At 36.3% G+C, this 13,742-nt stretch overlaps 1 protein-coding gene across 3 annotated transcripts in view; it reads left to right on the top strand.

Annotated features, from left to right (window-relative positions):
- Positions 1-13,742, top strand: part of PAX8 (paired box 8) — a 127,842-nt gene that overhangs the window by 99,154 nt on the left and 14,946 nt on the right. For all 3 annotated transcript variants that reach the window (XM_044084274.1, XM_044084273.1, XM_044084275.1), the window contains one exon: positions 6,088-6,174. In XM_044084274.1, coding sequence (XP_043940209.1) covers positions 6,088-6,174 — 87 coding nt within the window. The remainder of the gene's footprint in view (positions 1-6,087; positions 6,175-13,742) is intronic.

Genomic DNA, 13,742 nt, shown 5'->3' with positions numbered 1-13,742 from the left:
AACCCATGATTTTACTTACATTACGTGATTCCCAAAACCCAAAATCTAGCTTTGGTTACCAAGTTGGATCAGTATTATACTGTCAAAAGTTATTATGGGAGCTGCTTCTTGCAAATAGGTTATATACAGCAACCATCAACAATGACCATAACAATGTTATTAATACAATTTATTACCATATTGCCTTCTAAATCTTGAAAAAAAATGTTGAAAATAAGATTAATAAATTCTTAAAAGCTTTGTTGATTAATTTAATGTCAGGGCATATGTACCAGGCTGACAAAGGAGCAGTGGTCAGACAAGTCAGGGCACAAAACCAATGACCAGTTTAATCTTCTTCAAGCTACACTAATAGAGTCCAGCAGTTAATTTTCCCGCAACATAAACTCTAAAGCAAAAATATATTTTCTCCTGTTCAGAATTATCCTGACAAGATTAAACATGTTTCCCCACCCCCCACTCAAATGCATACACGCCACCCTGGCTTGTTGACATGTTTCCGGGGTGACAAGATTAATGCACCATACAAGATGCACATTCCCCGTGCATGCACACACTGCTGTCCTCTGAAGCGTGAAATGAGACAGTCTTATAACGGCCTGATCAAATGGTTAAAATAAAGCTGATTAATAGAGAAGTAAAACATCAAGCCCACAGGGATGACATTTCTGGAAACAAAATATCTGCTTTGTTAGAGCATTCCTGGCAGCAGTACATAAGCTAACCTTGATCCTTTTGACCAGTAAGTATTAGAACTAGCCTTTAAAGTGCCCTTGACAGCTAAAAACTTGAAATAAATGTGAAATGTTGACATGATTCAATTATTTTATAAACTGCTTACAATTGTTTCGATTCTTTTCACATTACACCACATAAATAATAGAATACCTATTCTTCAGTTTACACTGATCTCACTTGCATTCATGGGACATCACAGTGATGCGTAACTTGTCTATTTATTACATAATCATTTCCAGGACAACCACTTGTGAGGTAGACAAGGATGTGAGGGGCAGCTCGTAGCCAAACACGAAAACATCAGTTCTATATTTGCACAAGTTACCTTAAGAATTAAAAAGTGGAAATGAGATTCAGAAAGGACAAAAATACTATCAGATAGATTTTATGTAAATATTTTTATTAAAACAATTATACATTTACAAAGACTTTTTAAAAAATGTCATTCTTCATTTGTTTAGTCTAATCCAAGTCATTACATAACACAGAAAATGTTCTATTATCATAAAGATAAATCAGCAGTACATGTGCAGAGGTCAACATACTTTTCATTTATCTACCCCCATTAAATGGTGGCTCTCTTCTGAATGACTGAAGTGCTGGTCTGTCTGTCTGTCTGTCTAGCTATTCTACCCCTCTGACATAATTTTGTCAGAATACTATTTTATTTTGCTTTTCATAACTGATAGCAGTTACAAGCCTATTTTAAGGATTATACAAGAAAGGTACACACTGCCTGCCCATTTGAATGTGAATGCTTGTATAGAGTTCTTTAAATTCTGTAGCTTCGTAGCCCTGATCTGCAGAATATGTTTGCATCTGTACATTTCCTTAGAAAAGCATCCATCTAATTATGTGCCAATCTAAGTAAGAAATATCTATCCGTGTAGCTATTCAGCTATCCCATCTATGAAGTGTCACTATTTCTGAAGTTATAAATCCTGTCTACAGAACATTTCTGCCATCAGCCCTCAGTTATTATTTTGAGTCATGGAATGACAGCTAATCAATGTGTTACCATCCAACCACAGTTAATCAAACAAGCATTTTTACAAATGGTCACATTTGACTCTCATGTCCCTTTCAGTCTCATTTCTGTTACATGTGGCAGTGCAAAGCCTCTTGTAGTTTTTCTTTTTTAGGGAAAAGTAATTGACTAAGTTGATCCTATTAAACTGTCTTCTGGTTAGTCACAAGTTATTAATTTCTGTCTACCTGTCTGTGTTTACAGACAGCATCTGCTTGTTGGTCTGTATATCATTACTTTATATTAGTATATATCTGTGGTGTATATCGACCTAATCTGTCTACACACATCTGCCTGTGTTATTATTTAATACCAGATAAATGCTCAAACATATGATTTTGATTTACTGATATGTTTTGAAAGAATAGAGTAGGACAATAAAACAGCACATGTAAGAGTGTAACATTACACATATGGGTTATTTACCACTCAGTACAGTTTTCGTTCAAACTCTGTGGTCCTACTTCACTTATTCCCATTTTTTGCTAATAAATAGTAGAAATATTTTTTCTATTATGTGGTATAGTGACTTGATTTTCTGTTACTTCTCCTTTACTTATTCAATTCGGTACCCGGGGTAGAGCACTGATACAAATGGATCTATTTCAGTCTCAGCTGGACAAATATAAATGACAGTATACAAGTAAGCTAACGAGAAGTACTATGAATACAAACAAAATGTTGTGAGCAGATAGTTACATACTTACACATTAACAATTTTACTTTTTGTCATTTTCTATACTATTTATTTTTGTGCAGAACAAAAGTTTTATTTCTATTTCCAAGAAGGGGAAGAGAGAGTAGAATTAAAAAGGAGGAGAAGGAAGACAGGACAATGCAAGAAATCAACGGGATATAACAGAGATATCAAAGTACCTTACAGTTCTGGAAAGCATGATTGTTCTACAGCATTAGACTTTTAATAAACTTTGTGTCAGTAGCCTTTCGTGTTTTTTCATGTTATGTTTATTTTTTTGTTATTATTGTGGCTAAATATTAACACAGTGTTGGCATACTTTGTTTATTTTTTTAAAGGAGGAAAGTACACTCCTGGCAAAAACAGCATGCAAAGCTTGAGGGAGACTGGTCCAAAGGAAATGTGGCAGGGTTTCTTCACAGTACAAGTAGTGTACAAATGTAACAATCTATTAGAAGTAGTAGTTAGTGAATGCAAAATGCTCACAGGATTCAGGCAAATGGGGCAGATGCAAGCATATTCTGTTGATAGGGGCTAAGAAACTACAAAATTTAAAGAAACAATACAAATGTTCAGGTTCAAATGGGCAGGTAGTGTGTGTACCTTTCTTATATAAGCCTTAAAACAGGCATGTAACTCATATCAGTAAGCAATATAAAATGCTATTCTGTAGACTGCAAAGCGAATACTAAATACATATCTGAAAATAAAATTATGATGCTGCAAAGTACAGAGGTGAATGTTTTGATAGAATTGTGATTGCTATAAAGACACAGAAAGCTACACTTTCTAAACATACATGCAGTTCCTCTTGTATTATATTTTTCTCCTAAATGTGTAATTCAATGATACTTATAAAGAACAAATTTTGAGCTATTTAACAATAACAACTTGCTGCAAGGGGACTTCCATCTTTCCTTTTTTTAAGTTTTTACTTTATATATGTTTCTGCTCCAGATAAACTATTATTATTAGCCAGTGACATGGCAAAGAAGGGTAAAGTCTTCATTATGGTCCAGATAATCCAGATTCAGTCAATGTCTGAAGCTCTGATAATGGAGGATGGACATGTGCATATTCTGCTTAGAGGGTCAGTTTTTTGGATGCACCTTTGTGTTATCCTTTGTGATAGCCAGGGACATGAGTGTCATGTCTTCTGTAAAGAGGCATGATTGAGGCTGAGGTCATGTGAAGGCATCACACAAATGTTAGAGGGTCACTGTACACCAGCACCTGGATTAGGATAAGACTTCACCTTCTCTGCTCCACCATATTAATGTGTGCCAACCATAACCCTTCCCCTGCTCCTAACATTAACTGTGCACCTTAACTTAAAAAAATAAACTTTATGTAACTCTGCGACCCTGACACACACACACACACACACACACACACACACACACACACACACACACACACACACACACACACACACACACACCACTAAATCTATCCCATTGTATGACCCTTATTCTAATCCTATCCCACTCGCACTTGGACAGACACTAAATCTATCCCCTTATCTGAACTTTACTCTAACTCACAAGCACTTGTATATGCACAAAATCTATCTGCTTAGCTGACTGTAATTCTAACCCTAACACCCACGCACACTCTTGGTCATGCACTAAATCTATCCCCTTAACTGACCCTAATTCTAACCCTAACACCCACACACACTCTTAGACATGCACTACATCTATCCCCCTTATCTGAACCTAATTCTAACTGTAACACCCACACACTTGCACATACACCAAGTCTATCCTCTTACTTAATACCTACTCTAACCCGAAGACACTTGCTCAAAAACACCTGGCCCTACCAAAAAGCTGCTTAACTTTGTCAACCAAACTGGTAGTTGATGAATCAGACATTTTCACAAACTGCTATTTGCATAAATGGCACTACTGTTTACCATGTTGACCAAATAAGCACTTAGCTGAGTGAACTGTAACCATTTGTATAAATGGGTATAAAACAGTTCATTGAACTGCCTTTTTATCAAACTGCAAATGATTGAAAAATATGACTGCACATACATTTCATTGAAAGCACATTTGGTTGAATCACAATTCATAGAAAAGTGGAGAAGGCTATAGAGAATAACTGCTGGTGTGATTTAAGACCTTGGGATTGTAGGAATCATGGTGCAGATCAGTCTAGCACAAACTTTTTGCTGTCATGGCTGTCTTCAGTTTGTACCTCCATCTCCAGAAGTCTGGGTCTGTGCACTAGCAGCAATTCACTATGCTTGTCAAGTTGTCTCTTTTGTCCTCAGTTGTGTGACCATGGAGTTAGTTTATTTAAGTAAACAGTCTGGGAAAGTCCCTCATATGGGGGTACAGGAGGGTTTGCTCCCCTGTAAAATAAATGTTTGGAGAAGTATTTGCTGTATATTAAGTTTTCTATGAAATGTGAGACAGAAATGCATTTTTTTATTTTTCAGTCATTTGTGATTCAGTCAAAAGGCAATGTGATGAACAGTAGTATACTCATATATAGGCATGCATTTGCATGCACGACATGTGTATGTATGCTTAGATATGTGCATATATAGTTATATATATCTATACATATAGATATACTTCCAGGTGTGGGGAGCTTAGCCCATGTTAGGAAGTGCAGGGGATTCACAGTGCAAAAAAAAGTAGATTTCATGTTTTGTAACCTAGAGACTGTGTTTTTTCTGAATAGCAGTAACAATATCACAAGGATAGAGATGTTTTAGGGTCAAATAATCATGTGTTGTTTAAATGACCCTCTGCAATATCTCTTTCTTAATAAATGTGGAACAAAATGTTTTGTTCAGTATCTCAGTTTTAACAACTGTTCATTACCAATTCATTGCTCCATTCTTAAGTCCAAAGGTATCTTGAGTGTTCCTTCTTCTGCCAACTAATATGACAGAAAACAGCTTTGTTCCTGCTTCTGAACAGCTTGTTGTTATTGTTGTTTTTTCTTTAGACTACTTGACGTATTTCTCATGTATATTTTGCTTTTGCTACTTTTTTCTCCTTTCTTGTTATTGCAATTTTTTAAATGATTCCCTATTTTCTTTTTAAACTTTCTTTGCACTCGACTTAGAATATGAAATGAGCATGCTTACACTTTGTTAAAAGTTGTTAGATCACCAGTCTTTTTAGCAAAAGGTGAATGCTGAAGTTCATTTAACTGCAGTGTGTTGCAATGTGCGAATCAGATGTGCCCTTTAAGGAGATTATTTCTCCCACTATAGTGTAGGGGAACAATCCCCCCAATAAAATATATTTTCTTTTTTTTATTGTTTTTGAGTTATGCTTTACAGAACATGGTTTCAGAAAAGCTTAATCTGAAGCATGTTAATTCAACTGAACATATAACATCTATATGAAATGTCTCTTTAACATATGGCAGCAAAGTAACTAGACATTTGGTTTGGGGAGATGAAGATTGTTAAAGTGTAAAGCTTTTGCTAATTCAGAAAGTCAGGAGTGATATGGTTAGACCTGAAAAACCACAGGTGTTATAGATATTTACATTTTTGGCTTGGATATATTAGGAAACTATCATCACTTATATTTGTTGGTCAGCGGCTGAACATCAGCATACTAAAACTAATACTTTTTCCTCTCTTTCTTTGCAGGAAGTGATTACGCTGGGAATACCTACAGTCATACTCCATACTCTACTTATAGTGATGCCTGGAGGTTCTCCAACTCAGGGCTGCTTGGTAAGTCTTTCCTTATGACATTTTCAGGCCACTTGTTTCCATACATACGCCTGCTTATCGACACCTTTATCCAGCCATTCACACACACACACTTGTAGATTATAATATATATATATATATATATATATATATATATATATATATATATATATATATAAATAATCAACCATATACATGCACATGGGCGTACACACACACACACACACACACACACACACACACACACACTTGTAGATTATAATATAGATACACACACACATATATATATATATATATATATATATATATATATATGTATATGGAACCCGGACACTTGAGCGAATTTAACTTTCAACGAAAGTCAAATTCGTGCTCACACATACCTGAAATTGCTGTTCATCGAAGCAGCAATTTCGAGTATGTGTGAGTGGTGTGCCGGTCACACTGCGGTGCGAGTAAGGGAATATTCCTTTACTCCATTGTAGCCCCCCTGCAAAAACATTTAATTAGTGGTTTTGTTTTTTTTTTACAGTTTAACAGAAGTGCTTTTTTGATTAAAGCACTTTCGTTAAACTGTGATCGGTATATATGGATTTGGACACTTGCTTTTTCGAGCAAGTGTCCTAGATCCATATATATATATATATATATATATATATATATATATATCAACCATATACATGCACATGGGCGTGTGCGCGCGCACACACACACACACACACACACACACACACACACACACACACACACACACACACACATTCTAATACCACAAAAGCACTTTTTTACATACTCATACAATTTATAGCTACTACTTTGGACTACTATCCTTCTCATCAGTATGCATTTTTGTCCTCCTCCCTCATCTATACACTACTCACTTCTAAACTTTCCCCTGCCAGCAAACTCATACCACAAAAGCTTTGTGCACACAACTTAATCACTTTTCACTACCTTAACTATCTATATACTACCCTGAAAACATCTCCCCATCCTTTACCACACCTCTTTCTCTCCAGTTCTCATACCATTCCTTTCATTAATATTATAATATACCATACAGAAATCATCTTACCAAATATCTGCCTTCTTCTACTCAGCATCTAAGCACTCACCATCTCAACTCACAGTGAAAGTAAGTCAATTGCTACTCCTTTGTACACTCACAACACTAGCTCACTTCACTAACTACCATAATATTCCCACATCATATCCAGTCTCCTTCACAAACGCACATACATTACATCACTAAACTCTTTCTCTCCCTCTCTGTCTCTCCTTCTTTGTACCAATATACATGCTCAGATTTGTTTTCTTATAGATATATTAAAGTTAACAACAGCATTTTATCAGCAGTAGTGAAAGTCAGATACAAATACAAATGGCTCCATACCTCTACTCACTCCACCTCCATCCAGAAACTTGGTGGAAATATTCACCCTAACCCTGGACCCACACATCAACTACCTACTATGGCCAACCCATTAGTTGCCAATGCTCCAAACAGGTTTCCCTTCAGGTAATGAAACTAACCTCATTCTTTTCAATATTAACCTCAGAAGCATCTGCAACAAAATTCATGATATGCCTGGATTTTTATTCCCAGATACTCTAATCACCACTGAAACCTGGCTAAAACAAGAAATAACTGACAATGAAATTATTCCCCCGGGTTTTAACATACTCAGAATGGACAGACATCTTAAAAGAGCAGGTGGTGGTATTGCTATTATTTATAAAAACAACTTAGAAAAAAAACTCTACCCCATCTAAATATCTCAAAGCTTAATAAGTTCATAGGTTAATAATGCTGAAATTCTGATTGCATACCTTAAAATCAACCAAAAGAAATCTGCATGTATCTCAGCACAACATATTCCACCAGGCAACAACATTTCCACAACCGAAAATATCCTACACTGGATATCTGTCAATGTCCTTCATGAAACATTCTTCTTAGGTGACCTTAATATAAACTGGCAATGCATAAACAGCAGCAACCCCATGAAATCTGTTCATCTATTTGCTTTCACCCAACTAATAAGCTCCACCACCAGAATAAAAAAAAAACACTAACAGGTAGTCCACACTGGACTAGATATTTACAAACAAACCCCATAATATAAAATCTTCTGGTTGCTTACCAGATACTATAAGTGACCACTTCCCATCCAATTAATAAGACAACAACATGGTTCACCCAAACAAATAATCTATATGCCAAAATAGCTTGGGGTTGTTTTGGTGCTTTTTTGGAGATTACTTATGCCATTTCACCAAATTTGACAAAGATACATTTATTTCAGCCCTGTTCCACTACAAATGGAATGTATTAAGAGTAATGCCCCTAAATGAAGCAGTTACTCACTTTATTTACACCTTCCTAAAAATGTAAATGAGTCAGCACAAGTTAGGACAAAAAGGATAAAATCTACCACAGCGACATGACTGACAAAAGAGACCAAACAGCCCATGCTGCAAAGAGATAAAACATGGAAAGAATGGTGTAAGAATAAAACAAAACATGCTAACCAAAATTTTAGATATCTCAAAAACTGTACCAAGATCCCTGTTAAATCTGACAAGAAATCATACTACAGTAATCTCCAAAAAAAGCACCAAAACAAACCAAGCTATTTTGTTCCTCTCTAAATAAACTGTTGCAGCCCGGCCATACCACTACACCATGTCCTTCAAACAGCACAGAGTCCATTGCCACTCAGTTGAACACTCATTTTATCCAGTCAGTTCTATCATTAATCAATGACTACCTTACTTCATCCCTCCAACTTCCATCTGTTCTTGAAAGCAACACACTGTCTTTTAGTTTTCAGCTTGTCCCAACATCAACCATAAAAAAATTATTAGCCAAGTTAAAAGAAACAATCTCAACTGCTGATAACTTTCCCACTGAGTTCCTAAAAAATAGGTGCATAAGCACTGGTTTTGCCTGTCTCTATTCTTATCAATGAGTCAGTAACTGAAAACTATGTCCCAGCCATCTGGACAAAATCCATTATATTACCGCCTCACAAAGAAGGTACTTCAACAGAGTTAACAAGCTATAGATCTATTGCTATCCTAACACCCCTCTCTAAAATCCTTGGGAAATGTATTCACTGTCAGCTTATGAAACATATAACCAAACAGGACCTCCTCTCTAATATTTAGCATGTTTTCAGGTACAACCACAGTACCACTACTGCCTCTTCAACTTCACCAACATAGTAAACCAGTACAGAAATAAGGGCAACCTTGTTTCTTCATTTTTCCTTGACCTATCCAAAGCATTTGACACAGTGTCTCATGAAAAGCTCCTCTCTGAACATGCAGCTCTAGGTCTCATTTACCCCTCCCTCTCCTGGTTTCGCATTTATTTATGCAATCATCAGCAGGCAACTAAATGGAAACAGGACCTTTCAGCATTTTAACCAGTTTCTATTGAAATTCCCCATGGGTCAATAATCAGTCCTCTTCTATTTTATATTTTCATAAACTTCATACCGCTGCAACTCTTGCCACTCTCGTACTATATGCTGACGAGTCAGCCATTTTGTGCACTGCCCCATCCATTACAAAATGATAGGAAATCATTCAAAAGTCATTCACTGTCACTGGAATGTGGCTAAACATCCAGACTTACTGCTTAATGCCAAAAACAAAAAACAAGCTTATGCTATTTACTCCAAAAACAACACCTTAACCAGAAACTTGTTTCATATTACCTTAAACAATAACACAAAAATAGAGACCATAAGCCAAACAAAACTATTCAGAGTCATAATAGATGACAACCTCAAATTTGATCACCACATAATTCATTCCATCAGGAAAACTCCCCAAATGATAACATGTTGACAGCCCTCTACTATACCTGCTTCTTTTCTATCTGGGCTGAGAAGTGTATCAGATTCTTCCCCCTTCAATTTTTCTTCATGTTATTTATTTATTTATTTATTTTACATTTGTTGACCGGGATAGTCCGACTGGATACTTGTCCATTTTCAGCGAAGGCCCGGTGAGAAAATCTCCAAGGTGTAAACAATAATAGACTTCATACAACTTAAAACAAAAATAAAGTGTACAGAGACATTATTTACAGATTTTTCAGAATAAAGACAATATATACAGATTATTTCAGACATTATTTACAGATTATTTCGGAAAAAAACAAGTGATACATTTAGTAATCAGCAGATGTATGTAAGCTAAGGAGCTAGGATTTTATCATACAAAGTTAAATATCATGCTTAACAATATGGGCAGTTACCATACTTATACATAATTTATTTTTTCTTAACTGTTGTTTGTTATATTCTGTTTGCTATAATCATATATTGTTTAATATTTCACCCTCATGAATACTTGAGTGCTATGGTTATGTAATTTCCAATTTATTTGTTAAAATTATTGTCAATAAAGATTTTTGAAAAAAAGAAAGGAAAACTCACCCAAAACTCAGCTTCATCTACAGGACAAAATACTAGCTGACAGATCAAGCAAAGATTACCTTAGCAGTAACATACCTCGTTCATTCTCTGTTATATGCTTCTCGTATTCTTACAGATATCAACACTACATATTAAACTAAACTAGCCTCCTGTTAGTGTTTTGTAAACAGTTAAATTTTCAACCAAACAGCCAATTTATAAAAGCACTGCCTTGCATTAAAACTCCCAAACCAGTTGACATTCTCACTACTAATCAGTGCTCGCAACCTATTATATTGTTCAGACAAATGCCCAGCATTACAAAATACTCTGCTTTACTATTCACTCACTAGAGACCTTTGCTCTAGCAATAAACTATTGCTATGTATCAGTATGACATTCAGCACTACTGGAGACTTTTTCTACTTTCATTATTTGTCAAAACTTCAGAATGAAATTCCCACACAGTCAAAATCTATGCCAAAGATGGCTTTGTTCTTCCAGCTCATGTTGTACCTTCTCACTCCTCATACTGCACTTATTTCCTAAACTCTTAATTCCCCTCCATCTGTCACACCCCACCACTAACTACAATTCCTCCTCTGTCCATTTGTCTTCCTGCTAACATCTCCTTTCATATCTCTCTTATCATTTTTAAGCTACATTCTACTTGTCTCTCTGTAAATTATTACCAAACTAAAAAATATTCCAGATGATCTTTTCCATCCAGCCATAATGTTATAAATACATTAATTGTTACTGTATGTTATTTTTCTATTCAATAATTAGCCAATTGATGTTAATTATCTCTTGTTTTTTGTGTAACATTTTTTGTTCGTGTAACAAAACATTTAAAAATCATGTAAACAAGCTCATTTATAGATATTTTTATCCTGCAATTATAAATGCACATCATGAATAACTTAAATGTGGAGCTTTTCTCATGGGCCTCTGCTGAAAATGGATTTCACCCAGTCTGACTTTTCATGGTTAAGAAAGGCAAATAAATAAATAAATAAATCACCAATTCAGGACTGCTTGGTATGTCTCCACAGACTTTCTTCCTTCTGAGACATAAACTCCTTAGGTATTCCTGGATTGTTGTTACATGGCTACTGGGTGATGTGGAAGCATGACACCTCCAAAAGAATACACGTGAGTCCTCTTCTCCAACACCAGTTACCTCCAGCTGCCACTGGGATTCTGCCCCTTCCTAACTAACATAAGCAGAGATTAACATCTGTTTAGTAGCAGAAACAGTGCTCCCTTCTTTTGCTGGAAGGGTTGAAACTTCCATCACTTCCAAATGCAGTGTTGCCATACTCTTGTCAGACATATGAGAGCCAGTCTTTGCCAATCCAATAAATATGATTCTGTTTTAAAACTAGGATCTTACAACTCCAGCCCCATTGTCACAGACAGAAATCTGCCACCTTTTTGTCTTCCAAATATAAAAACAAATTTGTTCCTCTGTATTAAGGGGTAGATTTACCATCAGTAGATTTACCATCACCCTTTAGTCCTAACTAGGAAGCATTTAGTCCAAACTAGGAAGCATATACATTTCAACAGTAGGCCTTGTTTTGTTTGTTCTGTTTTCTGTCTGTGCCTGCTATGTATATGGAAGTAGGAATTTCTTCTTGGGTAATGCTGTTGTTTGTCTTTCGGCTTTTCCCAGTAAGGGGTTGGGGGTCGCCACAGCGGAACTCCGGTCTGCTAATGATTGACAGTAGATTTTTACGAAACGCCGAGGTGCCAGCTCGACGCCCAGCCTTCAACGAAGGCACGCCCATTTATGCACGTATGTCTTTTGAACACCACCCAACCACGGGGAGGACATGCAGACTCCACACAGAAGGCACTCCCAAGCCAAGCCGAGAATCGAACGGGAGAACCTCTTGCTGTGAGGTAACAATGTTACCGCCGTACCACTGCGGCATTAATTTCTTCTTGGGTAATACTAGATATAAATGGAGTCTGTGTCTTCTTCCTTGATCAGTTCAAAAAGGCTCTACATTTGCCCTTTGTTAACAGCATATGTAACATATTACCAGTGGGCCGAGTAAAGATATTTTGGAATTGTACACTGACTTGTTGCATGTACCCCCTCTGCCTTCAAGTGAAGCCACCCACCTGAGATAATGTCTGTTTCTGGATAGTACACCATTTCATTACTGAAAAAGAAACTCCTGAAATAAGAGGCTTAATCAGATAACTTATTTTGCCAACCCAGCATTTTGAAAAATGTTTAAGAAAATCAATAACTATAAAATAAAAGAATTGTAAATAATCCTTGGGCAATTTTAATCAGATTCTCATAATACTCTGCATAAAATAAGTAAATTACTCCAAACAATTGTACACCAAAGCATACTTGACATTTGTTCAGCGAAACCCATCTATATCTAATTCCAAAAAGTTGATTTTAGCTCCAGACCTGAAGGCACCACTTACACTGTATGTATGTTTACCTGATGGTTATGAAATCCATAATTTGTGATTTATAGATTAGTACTAGCTTAATTGCTTTTATGTGCCATTTTAAGACTAGATAATCCCCTCACATGACAATCAAACCTTGCACCTTGTGCCTGTAAGGTAAACATTTTAGCCATCATCATGCTAACTTCTGTGACATGACAGATGGATAATGATCCTTCTTGGGTAGATTGAAATAAAAGACAGACTATAGGCTTGCACACGTTAAGAAGCTCATTATTTATCTCACAGCAACAAAATGGTTGAATTTAGTAAAACTAATTCCTTGCTTTCGTAATATTAATTTCAGACAACCAGCACGGTGAAATAGCAGTTCATCTCAAAACTGCTATTGGTAAGACAGAATCCTGTTTTCATTTTATGCCTTTCATTATAAACCTTGCAACATTGGAGTATTCATGTTCAGACTGCCTTGTCAGCATATGCTGTCACAAATTCTATTTTGCCAGAACTATCAAAGGAGATGAAGGCTACCTGTGCTGCTCAGGGGCAGAAAGAGGAAACAATCTGGTAGGGAAAGGTTCACATGCCAACTTCATAGGTTTGTACTAGGCTATCGGCCCTAGGGCCTATACAAGCCTAGCCATAACAATTCCATGGCTATTTCTTCCCACAGTATTTACTTCCCTGGACCCCTGTCTAGCAGGGCGACTAACGTGA

The sequence above is a fragment of the Protopterus annectens genome, chromosome 9.part0 (genome assembly GCF_019279795.1).
Source record: "Protopterus annectens isolate FY-2018-M chromosome 9.part0, PAN1.0, whole genome shotgun sequence".
Taxonomy (NCBI): Eukaryota; Metazoa; Chordata; order Ceratodontiformes; family Protopteridae; genus Protopterus; species Protopterus annectens.
The sequence above is the reverse complement of the archived record's forward strand: the minus strand, read 5'-3'. Positions and strand labels throughout refer to the sequence as shown.